Raw genomic sequence first — 14,493 nt, 5'->3', positions numbered from 1 at the left:
ATGCCACAAAGTCAACACAGATAAAGGATCCAATCCTGAATGTCTTCAGATAGGTAGTCAGGAATATCTTCAGTAATTACGCACTCACTAGCCACAGTTTTCAGTATCATTATTTAATAAATCTAAGATAGACATTCACAGGTGAATTCTAGGCATTTTGATGAGTATTATGAGTCTGGATTGTTGACGGACTTGTATGCACTGAAGGAACTTTAAGGTATTTAAAAATTCTCCTGTAATACAGCAGGAAATGGTATCTAGCAGGGAACAATTAAGAAATGCTGAAGATCATTCAAGAGACTACTTACTGAAGTAATAATTAAAAGTTTGTGGAAAGGTGATCTTGCATAGCTACAGGGTCAGTTGTTGAAGGTCATGCATTAAAAGGTGCTTCTCCCTAATTTTGCAAACTTGCATAACTTGGGACATTCATGGTTAAAAGAGATTATGCATTCCATTATTAGTTAATAATGGAATATCAAAAATGCAAAGGATCTCTGAATGAGCACTTGTTCACTCTTGGGGAATCAATGCAAAGCACAGGCTTTCAGAAGAAAATACTGGCCTCGAGTGCTGCAGAAGCAGAAGAACCATCTAGCACAACCTATAGCAGAGGTTAGAAGACACTTACTTTGTAAACAAGCTCCTGATCAAACAGCACTGCAAACTGGGACAATGCAAAGTGAAACAAAGGAATGAACTGCTTTCCTTCTTGTGCACCTCACACAGAAACTGGACACGTGAGCACAAGTGGGAGGGTTTGTGTATCCTTACGCATTATCTAGAGCTGTTTGGAACTTAGGCAGCACTGCCTAAATTAGTATTTTTTGTTCCTAGTCAGAACAAATGGTGGAAAGAACTCATGATATAGAAATTAAACAGAAACACATTGCAAATATCAAAACATATGGTTCAATAGATCTAGAACATTTTTCTCGCTTGTTGAAATACCAAGTTTAAAGAAGGAAAAATGTCTTATTTTGATAGTGTTAACATAGAATGTAATATAAACACAACTAGTGTGAACACAGTATTGAATAATTTTAAGGAAATTTAAATAAGTATGAATGAAAACCAAGTTGAAGCAAGGCATTTTTGCCCTATAAAAGAAAAGGTTTCAGAAATACTGAACTTCACACAGCTGAATGAAAGAAAAGCTCAACTTAAATGTTTCTTCCATAGCGGGCTGCCATATTGCCTCCAAAACTTTTCAGTCTCAGTGAAGCTCCATCTCCTATGGGGAGTGGTTCCAGAAAAACTCTTTTACCAGTTGTACCGCTCATGTCTTCCACCGTTATGGAAAGAAACAGGCAGAAAAGAGCAAATGCCCCAGGGTGCATCAGCTGGCTCTGCTTCCTGAGGCTTTGGAACGCAGAGCATCCTCAATGGCTCCTGCTGCTTACAAAAGCGACCTTCCACTTACACTTAAAACTCCATCAGGGCTCTAGGCCACTATTAAGTCTGAGGGAGTGAATTAAGGGTCTGGGGACAGATAGCTGACAGAAAAAGATGAGACGTCTCAAATTGGGCACCATCAGTTTTAGGCAGATGAATGAGCAGAGCTCCAGGAAACAAGACTTACCAGACGAATTTGGAGCAGTTTGGTTTGTTTTAACTGGAAAAGAGAAAGACTGAATCATAACATAGTGCTTATAAGTAAAATTAGCAGGAGAGACTGGTAATCTGTTGTTTGTGTTCACTGAAGGTTAAACAAGAAGATAGCTAATTAGCAGCTAGGATTTGGGTTAATTATTAGAAAGTTCCAAACCACTAGGCAAGCAGGTAGAGCAGCTCTCTCCAAAGCTTGTTTAATCAAGATTGTGAAATTTCTTTCACAAGGAGTTTTAATAACAGCCTAGACAAATATGCATCAGGCAGTGGTCTGGGTACATTTTCTCCTGCCACAGAGAAGCAGGCCAGGCTAGGTCTTTGTGGTCCCTCCCAGCAGTACTTTCCTTTGATGCTTTGGGATGTGTTTCAGTGCTGGCTTTGGTTTTCCCAAGAGCCAGAGTTTCTGAATGCTGACAAAAGCAGCTTCCGGGAGGAGGCTGGTGAGAGAAAAACTGAAAAGACAAAGGGCTTCAATAACAATTAAAAAAAGTGACTCAGTTAGCTCTCCTCTCCCAAACTGAGGAAACAAAAAGATACATAACCTCAGCTATATGACTTCTTGATCATTTTGGTTTGTATTGTATTATTTGTCTGTGTTTGGTCTGTTCAACCTGTTTTCTCCTTTATAAATGGGATAGTTGGTCATAGCAGTCTTCTGGATCCCTGCTGGAAACAGTTCCTCATCATAGTTTATTTTTGTAATGAGTGGATGAAAGTTTGGGTTTTTGGTCTATCTCTTATGCACAGGGCCCAGAATCTCCAGTGCAGGATGGGGCAGGCTGCAGCCATAGGCATCCTCTGCCAACAGTTTCCTCAGTTACCCAGTGCAATCTTGTTTTGCCACTTATAAATCTTCCCCTTCTCCCTAAGAACTAATATCCTTCCTTGAGAAATAAGCTCGAGGTAAAAATCAGTGGCAGAACAAATGGCAAGGAGAGCTGGGCTGCCACAGAGGCAGGGAAAGCCACCGAGTGCCAGAAGCCTTTAATTTCAATAGAGCAAAATATACGGCTTGGGCAGTGTCAACATATAAACCACTCTGCACCGAGGTTATATTCCACACTTTGTGCAGGGAGAATAAACTTGTGTACAACTGCTTTTACACTGTGGCAGATTCTTAAGAGACCAGCAGTGGTAGGGGACAGGTCTCCTTATGGAAAAGGAGGGTCAGGTCTGCCTCTTCTTGCATGTTGGCAAATATCACACACACTGCAACGTATGAAAAGAAAAATAATAAAGGAGATAATTCTAACTGACTGTACTCATGTCTTTTTTCAACAGCATGTTAAAAGGCTGGACGGAAGCAAACCACTGCTCAAAGGAAAGGTTGCTACCCAGTATTTGAGAGAGAGAGTAAACTCGACGGTGTTCACTGCCTGGAGTTGCCAGTCACCAGCAGATTTAGCTCTTTAAAACTTCAGATCCTTTCAGATCTGTTCAAATCCTAAGGAAGTCCCAAATATTTGACAAGCAAAGTATGCAGAATCAGGGCCTGAAGAGAAGCAATACTGCAGATTCTCACAGCGGAGTGGAGAAGGCAAGTGGATGATCTTTACTTCAAAAGAAAGACGGCTCAAATCCACATGAAGCAAAATCTAAAGAGCTAATTTCAGCAACGATCTTTTATTTGGAAATCTTTTGTACTTAGAAATAATCATGCCCACATTACTCAAAACCTAATAGATTTTGAATTCGGTTGATTTCACTGAAATGTTTAGGTTTCTGACTCATAGGTAAAGTGTCTTTTTGATAACATTGAACACCGTGTTCCATTGTAGGGGCACTGATTTTCAGACTAAAATCTGAACCCATTAAATCACAGGACACGATTACCTCCAGTTGAATTCAGGTCCTGACACTCGTAATATTACACAAATTAGGATCATGAAGAATATTATGACCTTGACGCTATAAAAGACTGCAAATTTGCAGACATACCATTTAAAATGCTTTGAACAAACCTCGGTCTAATACTTAAAATTCAATACAGGTAATAGTGTATGATGATCATTAGAAATAAGCTGAGAATATAAGCAGCAACATAGCAGGTCATAGAGAGGGTAGGTCAATTTAGCTTCAGTCAGGCTAAACAGACCTTACAGGACAAGCAAATGTTGGAGGTGCAATACAAATGTGTAGGTGAAAGCTTACAGGAAACAGTGCCAGTACAACCAGCCAATGTCATCTCTGCCTCATAAAAATTAAAGTAGATCACATGATCATATCTGAACACCTTATTTAGATTTAGACACTGTATATTATCAACTCAGGTAACAAAAGAAGACCCAGATCCTTGACTGACCCTCTGTTCATGCAGACATGACCCAACTGCAAAAGCTCTCTTAAAACTTAGTTGCTGAACTTTGCTAAAATAGGAAAGATTTGCTCCAGTAGGTAATTTGGCAACCAGAAACTCTTTGAAATTATACTGAATTTTGATTTTACATCTTTACTTTTCCTCCTTCTTTGACACTTGTTCCATTTTCCTTTTATATCCACAGTCACCACTGAAATATATTTCCTACCTATCACAGTAGGACAGGTAGGAATTGCCAAGTAATCTGACATACCTGTCTTACACTGTTCTGTGTTTAGCCACTAAATTTACATTGTTAAATTGCAATATAAAGGTCTTGCTATCATATTGTAAAAGCCTTATTTCTTTGGCAATGGTTCCTTGGAAAATGTTGTTCTACCTCCACCTTAATTTCAAATTTGTGGTTGATTCTTGCCTATGCAGTGGAAACAATCTGTGCATAAAACACCAAAATGACAGTGGAAGCCCCAAAGTTTCAAGGCAAAAGTAAAAAAAAAAAAAAAAAAAACCAGAAGTATTTTGACTGAAAATTCAGTTCCATTCACCACATGAAGATGTCAAGTTAACAGATTGTCTCCTCCAAGACTGACTCACCACAGAGAAGTTCATTCCCAGTTTAGGTACAGTAATAACCATCTGAGGAAAGCACACTGAGTTCAAGTTGATTCCCTGAGCTGTGATTGTACTTCCACCACTAGCAAAAATTAAAAAGAAAGAAAGAAAAAAAAAAAAAATGAGTAGGATAATGATACATCTGCTACAATAAACTTAATTATAAATTCTATTTTAGAGTAAAAGACAACGTAAAACCAGAATTAAGGACATATGGGATGAATGCAAATACACAGCTCTGAGCAATGAGATTATTTTTCTGTGAAACAAATTTTACAGTTGCCACAACAACTAATCAAATACAAGAAAAGAAAAATAATTTTTAATACTGTGGCATGCCAGGACATAAAACAAATGCATACAATTTAAAGGAAGGTATATACAAGTACTTAGCATTTGCTAACTTACTTACTGCTTTCAATGGTGGTGAAAAAGGTGTCTTTTTTACTGCTGACATATTTTTGGCAAAGGCAGATGGTTTGGATTAGAGCTACTAGGACCATAAATATGTCACTTAAAAACACACATATACTACCATACATATATATTCATAATATTTATGTAGCACTGGATTTAGACTATTTTAAAGTCCATTTGCTCTCCAGAGTACCATTGACGTGTCACATTAAATGATTTTCCTCACTAATCAGTGTAATGTCCAGACATAGTGTAAGAGACACACTTAGCTGCACAGTAGGTATCTCAGCAGGACATCACAGGTACGCTCAGCAGCAGCTAGGAGTTAAATCACATAAAGAAGTGCCCTTCCCCCTTCTCCTTCACCTCTGAAAGGAAATGATCTGCCCTCTGCAACTGCACCATAATAGAAGCAATTGGCATGGCAGATAGAGATAAAAATGCAATTTCTTTTGATAGATTGCTGCGCAGCATAGCCTTTCTTCTTGTATTCATTACTTTTCTTATTTCTTTAAGAAACTTCTACTCACCTAAGGAAAGATTTGGCAGGATGGATTTTTAAAACAACAGGGTCTTCCCTGTATGTGAAGTGACTGCTCGCCTCTCTAACAGCTTTGTCGATTTCCACCCTAACAAGGTATTCCTGGGGAATTCGTTGGGCCGGAGTGTAGCACTCCACAGTGCTCACTGTGACGCTGGAAGGGCAGAAGAAGGCCTGTCAGCATTATAAAACATGTACTCAGTTTAAAACGCCGTCCTTCAGTGAGCCCCAAACCCAACTAAGGATCTGCTTGTAAAAAAATGTTACTGATTCCCACACGTGGAAGCATGGTGTAAGACAGAAACAGCAACATCACTGCTTAAGCTCAAGATTCATCTTCATTTGGTTGGCTTGCACCTGTCCTGCTGGAAGGAGTTTCCCCAGTGCTGCTGACAGCCACGTCAGCCCCTGCACCGTGCAAAGGCAGCTTCCAGCCTGGAAAACAACAGCACACTCCCGGTTTAAGGAGATTTACTTGTTCTGCTGTAACCAGGGTTAACATCTTTGTCTTTCCAATCCACAGGATTTACCCTGTGTTTAAAAACCTCAAGCAAAGGTGCTGATTGGGGATGTAGCAGCATGACAGAGATGTCCTGCCCTGGGAGCACCTGCTGAATCCAGGCACTGCCGAGGAGCAGGCAGAGGGCAAGGAGAAGGGAAGAGAAGGCAACAATCAGGGAAGAGCTGGCTGAATTCAGCACAGCAGCAGAATCTCTGGGATATTCTCCTTTCTCTTGCTCTCTCATGCTTGGCCTTAGAAGCCCTTCTGCCACACTGAGCACAGTGGGTGAGCAGGCAGCAGAAGGGTGAAGGATCCTGAACCCTGAAGCACATAAAGTGTGGCTGCAGGGAGCCCTTGCAGAGGCAAGAGTAACAACTGACTGGAGAAACTGGTTTCAGTGATCTGGGCCCAACCACATCCAGGAGACCTCCAAATAAGGCAATTCTCAAAGGATGTGAGAGATAGATTGTCTCCAAATTGGACAAAAGGGTCATTTGCCAACACTTCGTCTAAATTTTTCCAGAAAGGTGGGGTTCACTGTAAGGAAAAAATTCTTCACTTTGAGGGTGGCAGAGCACTGGAACTATGTGCCCATACAAGTAGCGGAGTCTCCTCTGGAGACTTTCAGAACCTGCCTGGATGCGATCCTGTGCAAACTGATCTAGGTGAACCTGCTTCAGCACTGGAGTTGGACTAGATGATCCCCAGAGGTCCCTTCCGACCCCCACCATCCTGTGATTCTGTGTGCTGTAGGGGTTAGTGATTTGTTCATATGTATCTGGAAGCTTTTCACCATCTTTTAAAGGAAAAAAAGAACCCTTGATCTACCTGTCCTCAGAACTGGGAAAGCTGCCAGTTTAGGTAGAGAAATACCTGCCCTAAGAAACTGGCTAGGACCTGTGTGGAAGTCTCCAGACAGCTTGGCTGGTGAGAAAGACGGGCGCTGGGGATGCTTACTGGATTAGCCCCAACTGTGATTCGATACCCAGAGGTCCACTTGACCATAGCAGATGCCTGCCTCTGAGCTGGCTATCACTCCCACAGCAGATGTCTCAAATGATCAGATGAATCAACAGATGAGTCCATTAGTTGACCAGCTGAGATGATGACATCAATAAATGCCACTCTAAACTATTAAGTAGCCACTGAACCCAAGTTCTGAAGATCTTGGTAGTGATTAAATATCAGACTTGCATACTAAATCCCTTTCTTGATTTAGTCAGACTTTGCTGATTTGATTAAGAACATACAATAATAATAATAAATGATTTAGCAGCAAAGAATAAAATTTAGCTCTCCTGACTTTGAGTTTGACATTACCTAATAGGCTATTGCTTCCCCACGTTCTCCGCAAGTGTGATATTTCACCCCTATGACTTTCTATAATCCATAAAAGATTCAAAATTTAGAGGAATTGCTGGGCATCCTGTTCCTGGAACACAGTGGGCCAGATTCTGCCCTTGGCCTCAGAGGTGACAATTTTGGAGCTATCTTGCTGTACCTAGAAACAGGACCAGAGGATTTGCACCACTGCAGAATGGCTACCAAATTCAGAACTCTTGTTTGCCCATAGCAGAGACTCTGTGCTTGGTATTTAACATTTATATTCAGCTGGAACTAAAGCCATTTCCAGACAGAGCACATTGAAGATTCTTGACTGGGCTCCTACTGGATCCACTATAGAGCCACAAGACATACTGGATTTATCCTCAAAACAATTTTATATATACCAGGAAAAGTCTCAAACTGATGCTGCCTCTGTTTTGGAGGCTGTTCGCTGATAGCAGAAACAGCTGCTCCTCTGCACGGGATACATATTCCCACACGGGTCACCTGCACCCACTGGCCACCCATAGGGAGCTGCTGGATGAACAGCAGCTCTTGGTAATACAAGGGAAAGGGCTGAGTGTGTGGGAGTCCGGGTGACAAAAATGATGGGAAATGGACAGTTTGTAGTCCATTAGAAGCTGATTTGCTACTTCTCTATGCAACCTTTTAATGAGGTTAATGAAGGCATTACAGAATAAATGAGTCTTCTAGGGAACCGTAGCCCCTCCTAGAAACCTTTCAGACATCCTTAACTCAGGATGTAACCCAGAACTGAATGCTTATCGCAGTATCAACTCTCTGATATGTTACACAAGGAGAGGAGAACAACGCGTGTTTGTGACTATTTTTTACTCCAAGAGGTTTTAATCAAGCTATTTCAATAAATTAAAGGCATCACATTTTAGTAAGTATATTACCTTTTCAAGGTGCATGTTTTCTCACCAATAAAAATCCTTCTGGATTTTCCACTATTTAGGTATTTTCCAGCTATGGTTAGCAGTGTTCCTCCAGATTTGGGGCCGTAGGTGGGAGAAATACTTGTTATTACAGGATTCTGAGGTGGAGGGTAAAAATAAGAACAATAGATTGTTAAATTAATTTCAAAATGTGAAGAGGAAGACTCTTAAAACATTTACTAGCATTTCCATGAAGCAATAATCATGCAAACAGGAATACAGGCTTACCATACTGGATTGGACTCATGAGGAGTCTCCTTCCAATTAATGTAGAAGCTAATTTTGACAATGAAGTTTTAATCATAGTGCTTACCACATATGAGAATGTATTGAATAGTGTTTTGCCATGTCCAACAGAAACACTACTGGATATATTAAAACTTGGATTTTTTGCAGCAGGAACTGTGCATTCCAGCCTTTGGAAAACAAGGAAAAAGATGGGATTACATTTTTTTTCTGGCTTGATTTTTCGTCTTAAAATAGAACCACTTCAAACTTGTAATAATGGAGGATCTGTACTAAATGAATCATCGATATCATCGATCTACACACATCAGAGACTTTTCAGAAAAAACAGCTTAAAGAACTGCGGTCATCTTTAATACTAAATACAAACACTGTGGTGTTTATACTTGGCCAGAGAAAAGAATTTTAGTATATCAAATATATTTCAGAAAAAAAGAAGCATGCTAGAGAAAACAAATACCTCCCATTCAATGGCTGAGTTCATTTTTGGAATTTTCCTTTACTGCCAAATTCTGGCAGACTCAGTACTTCTAGAGGGTGATCTTTTTGCTGCTGTTTATATGAATAGGGAAGCTGTGCCATGATTTGCACATTGCTTTGGTAGTAGATAGTCGTATGTTTTGAACTGACAGAGAATATTCATTGAACTTCCCATTTCTTCCAAGCTAACCACCGGAATAACCTCTGTTTTAAACTTAAGCCATTATCGCCCTCTCTCAAATGCTTATTTCTGAGGAGGAGGAGGAGCGGTGCAGCTGAGGGTCATAAACCTCTGGATGACAAAATACCTGTATCTTCTCATATTTCTTTCCAGCAGCTTCACAGATCAGGAAGACGGAGGTGACATAACTGAGCCCAGCAGGATCCTGCCCAAAGGAACCTGCCCCCTTTTCAAACCGTTGAATAGTTTCATTCTTGCCAGCTCCCACAGATGTTGAACAGCATTTCACAGACAAACCAAAAAAAGCTGCTGCATGAGCTATAGGCATTAACTAGATTTATTTGATCTCCATTTCAAGTGATATTTTCCGGAGGACCTTATCAAACCAAGGGATTGTTTCCTGTTTGAAATTTCTGAATCGGAGACAAGACTTACAGACTGAATGTTTATATTGTAAAACAATCCACTAAACTTCAGTATAAAATAAAAATTAGTATTTTTAGTTTCTTACTTGTTTTGGTTGCTCAATTTTTCTTCCAGACCACAAATTTGTCCTCCGATATGAACTACTGTATTTTTTAATTCAAATCTGTTATTTTTGTTGAATCCAAAGTCCCATCCACACAGTGTGAGTTTTGTCCCACCTTCTAAGGGAGCGCTGCTCGGAAGAATCTGTTAAAAAAATATTGTGTTAGTTACATCAGGTTTTCTTGAACTTCAAATGGAGTTAAAGAACGTGCAAAGGAATAATTTTAGAAAAGCATTTTTTCTGGTAGACTATGTGCTACCATTCATCTTAATTGTTCTTCACCTTTCATTTGTCACATTATGAGCTTTCTCTGACAGTAGCAATAAATAACAAAACCTATACTAGAAAGCTTTGAAGGATGGTGTTTAGGGGCACTGAACAAGCTGTGCATTGTAATAGTCTTTTAAATCCTACTGGTCTTGTCGTTCACATTTTATTTCTGGTATGTTAAACATACAATGTACTTATTTTGTTAGAAGCTGAATGCTGAACACAAAAGAGCCCCAAAATGACCACTTTTTGTCAACTTGATGAAAGTCCGGTTCATAGTGAAGTAGCTTCAAAGGCACCATAATCCAATACCGTGTTGGCTGTGATAAAGTTAACGTGACTTCTGCTATTCTTTCCTTAAATCTTTTACATTTGGTCACCTCTAATTCCGAGTTAAAAATAAACTACTCCTCAGAAACACAGAGACAATCTACAAAGGAAATGCTTTTTTTTCTGTATATTGTAAATTGTCCTGTAAAATATAACAATGGTGGGAAAAATGTAGGAACACTATAGGAGTCTTATAAAACTCAGTAAAAGTACTGGTCAATATTAGCAGCAGAAAACAGAAATCAAAAAGACATTGGTTCAGGGTTTATGGGGACTTTTAACAACACTGCATAATTTTGCAAACATACCAGCACTACTGGACAAACAACAGAGAATGAAAGAATGAATTTCTGCTCGTGGTCATAGTGCTGAAATGTCTTAGACTTAATGCTTTAGTGACAGTAATTTTGCCCCTAAAATGCAATACAGCTGTGCCTTTCAAAGGACCCCACTTAATTTTCAAGCTGAAAGGAAAGTTTTTGAGAGATACTTGGCTATTATTTCATCTGGAAATCCAGTAAGACAGCACATTTCTTTTCAACTCTCTTGTCGCTATACTTCAAGACTCTCAAAAATGAACTATTGTAGATAGAAAGGCAGCTGAAGACTACTTCAAAAGCATTATGCCGTATGTTCTATATGGGAAAATTTACTGCCCTCATTAGAAACCAGACAAAGAGTCTGATCTAAATTGCACTGAAGGCAGTAGGAATCTTTCCTATTTTAATGAGCTTTCAATCAGCTCTCAAACAGCAAAGAAGGGGGGACCCATGCAGGAACAGTACTTTTGCACAAATCCCATAAAAAAAAAGAGTGACGCTCGCACAGCCCCCTGACACACAACACTACATCCAAGAGTGCGGAGCAGTACTGTACCCCATGGAGTCTGTGCTATTCCCAAGTTTAACTCTCCCTTATTTCTTTGGGTTTTTTGGTTTTTTTCCCCTTCGAAATCTGGATTGACTTCAGATCCTAGTGTTCCACTCAATATCTCAGCACAGTATCTATTTTTGGAGTAACAAAACCCTAGCAGAAACTGCAACTGCTCTGTGGGGGTACAGGATGTCTTGATGTTTTATACAATAACGCACTGACGTGTGGCATTTGAAGAGTTTGAAACGCAATCCATAAGTTAGCAAAATAAAGGCGCTAAAATCAGGCTTCACAAAGCTATACAATATAAAACCCGAAGGTACTTAACTGGTTTTGAGTGACCTTATCTCCAAAAATGACTTGCCATAGCAGGCTGAGTACTTTAACTGATGGACAGTAAAAGTATTTACTACATTCTGTGAGCAAATTTAGGAGGCAAGACCTCTAAGTATAGCAAAAAATAAACCAAATCTTAAACTTTCCTATTTAAGTTCTGCAGAAATTTCCCCAGAATGTTTTTATTCATGTCTTCTTTTGTTGTTGCTCCATTTGTTACGTGTGATGAAACCTCTGAAAGTCAGAATGTGGTTTCCCAGACTCAGTCTCAGAAGAGTCAACAGGAATGAACAGTAAATCTCCTGGACTTTGAACCGAGGTACAAGCAGGCATCATCTGCATGCTTACATCGTGCAGGTAGTACAGAAAGCCAGCACAACCCAAATCAGTTATAAATGATGAGAAATTCAGGACTCAGGAGCTCTCTATAGCAAGGCAAATCCACTGATCACACAGCAAGTCCTGCTGCAAGGGCTGCATTCTCCTGGTCCCTGCTGCTCTCTGGGCTTTGGGTTACGGGACAGAAAGTTAACTTTTTCTTTTTGGAAAAATTTAAAGAGTCCAGTTTTTCTTTTGTTTATGTTCACAGCCATTATGCTAATATCTACTCAAATACTTTATAAAATTGTTGGAAGAAAGTATCTGTTTATTAAGGCTTCAACAGCCCATTCATTTTAATTAAAAAGCAAGAACATGCACAGGCCACATGTGAAATTTCCAGCAAAACCTCCAACCTAAATAGGCAGCAGAAGGCCTGATGTTCTTGAGACAAAAAGCCAGCTAAAATGTCTCACTTTAAAAACGACAACAATGTCCACATCAGGTTTTTATCCACAACAAAGAACTGAACGGAGAGTCTCAGTTTATTTCTTCTTTTATGCCGTTCACCTTGCAGCAGGACCTGAACGCCCCACGCAGATGCCTGCAATTTGTTCCAGCATCAACTGATCTCCGAAGAGTCTCCCTCACGTCTTCCCACTTTCCTCTAGCATCGCCTGTCCAGGCTGTCAAAACACACCTCGCTGCCGGCAGAGGTGGTGGATGACAGTGGGGTACGGTGTCCCGGTGCCAGCGCTGCTGCACTGTCTGGAGCAGGTGGGATGCCTGGGCAGGGTTGTGATGCGGGAATGCTCCCTGCCACCCATGGCTCCAAGGAGGAAGGCAGAGATACATAGGATCTGCAGGACTCCATGGGAAACCGCTGGGATTCTTCTTGAAAAAAAAACTTTTTCTTTTTCTTCCCCCTGTTGTGCACCACTCTGTGCAATAACCTGGGAAAACTCTGTGGAAGACTTGGCTAACATCCACTGGACTAGACCCTGGGAGAAGCTCTGTGTTCCCCTCAGGTTAAAGCGATCACATGACATATCTCATGCAATCTGTCCTTCTGAAAGCTGCAAAATATTAGGGGGGGTGTCAGACTGAATTTCACATACTATGCAAAGCAGGTCATCCTCTGTTTGGCAGGAACAAAACAAGCTTGTTTCTCATATTTTATGCATATGGGTTTAAAGGCAGATCAGAAGACGATGAATAATCTGTTTTATATTTTTTTCAGTAATAATGTTAAATGTCATGGTCCAGTAGAGCATGAAATCTGTCTTAACAGCTAGCAGTCCAAAGGGATTTAAGTACTTGGCTGCATTTTTTTCCTTACAAGCCTTCTAGAAACAACTCCTACCAACATGGGCACGCTGTAATTCGAGTTTCACTTTAAGATCCATCAGTGCCACAGATCCATATTCATTACTGGTGTAGACTGGGCTTATGCTGAGCAGGCAGGCCTAGGCCACATGGGGAAGGGAACCACCTGGCCAGCCCCACACCTGATCCCACCATCCCACATCCAAGGTGTGCCCCCCTGGACAAGTCCTCCCAGTGACTTTATAGGGACTGCAGAGGTGGCCTTGGGGACACACCTCTCAGTCTAAGCATCTCTTCATGGGCTCCAGGCACTTGGTTCTTAAAAATGCCGAGTGCACACACTCATAATTGAAATTAAAGACGGCTATATGAGCTCAGCACCTCTCAAAATCAGAAACTAATTGGTTCAGAGCCTTAAAAATCTTTTTGGAAGCATGGCAATATACACCCACTGCTAGAGTTTTGCCAAGTAAAGAACAGTAAGGGATGCTACTTGTGCTTGAGCTGTAGGAACGACAAAACAAGCTGTGCAGGACAGGTAAGTAGCTTGGGCCTGCAGAGGTATATAAAAATCTCTCAGGACTAATTGTCAGCGCACCCCTTTGAATTGGTGATTCACAGTCTCATACAAACTAAGGCCAGAAAGGACTATTTGATCATCCACTACGGCCTTTTTGAAACAAATGAGTTCTTGTATAAAGGGAAAGTAAACTATTCACATTCTGCATTAGCAATTTTTTTACAACTCTTTTACGCAGAAGTGAATGGCAATAGAAGCTGAGGCAAACACACATCGCCCCTCCCTTTCCATCCATTTTGGGCTTGAGTCCTATAACACTTCATTGTTTGTTCATTGAATTTTGCCCATGTCAGTACTAAATTTTGTATATGCAAGGTGAACATGGAAAAAACAAAATAACATGTGTTTCCAGATTATTAGCAACTTCGCCTGTCTACTCTTTAAAAAGTTGTTGTACATGCAATCATCCGCCTGGCTGAAAACAATATATAATTTATTTAAAAAACCCTTTTGTCCCCCTTTCTCTCTGAGAGTTTAGCATGTCAAATTTTAATCTCTCTTTATCAGCTATATGCCCATGAAGAAAAATGTATTTTTAACTACTTGGTGTAGCTTAACTACTTGGTGTAGCTAACAAAAGTAAACGGTGCTGTCAGAAAGTTTTATGCTTGTCCTTTTGTCAGTCTGTTAACTGCTCTATACGCCTCTGCCTTCAAGCTATGTCACACTTCACACGGGATGATTCGGTTACACGTACAGCCAGCCAGTACAATCCTGTGTTAACCATAGCTAAATTAAA

General features: G+C 40.3%; 1 protein-coding gene across 1 annotated transcript in view; it reads right to left on the bottom strand.

The window, feature by feature from the left end:
• MET (MET proto-oncogene, receptor tyrosine kinase) overlaps nt 1-14,493 on the bottom strand; it is a 65,743-nt gene that overhangs the window by 20,895 nt on the left and 30,355 nt on the right. Inside the window, exons 5-9 of the mRNA XM_010134548.1 lie at nt 9,704-9,864; nt 8,599-8,701; nt 8,247-8,383; nt 5,488-5,652; nt 4,523-4,622 (exon numbers count right to left, since the gene is read on the bottom strand). Of these exons, the coding sequence (XP_010132850.1) occupies nt 4,523-4,622; nt 5,488-5,652; nt 8,247-8,383; nt 8,599-8,701; nt 9,704-9,864 (666 nt within the window). The remainder of the gene's footprint in view (nt 1-4,522; nt 4,623-5,487; nt 5,653-8,246; nt 8,384-8,598; nt 8,702-9,703; nt 9,865-14,493) is intronic.

This window comes from Buceros rhinoceros, unplaced genomic scaffold (genome assembly GCF_000710305.1).
Source record: "Buceros rhinoceros silvestris isolate BGI_N320 unplaced genomic scaffold, ASM71030v1 scaffold9374, whole genome shotgun sequence".
NCBI lineage: Eukaryota > Metazoa > Chordata > Aves > Bucerotiformes > Bucerotidae > Buceros > Buceros rhinoceros.
This window is presented reverse-complemented; position numbering and strand designations above follow the sequence as displayed.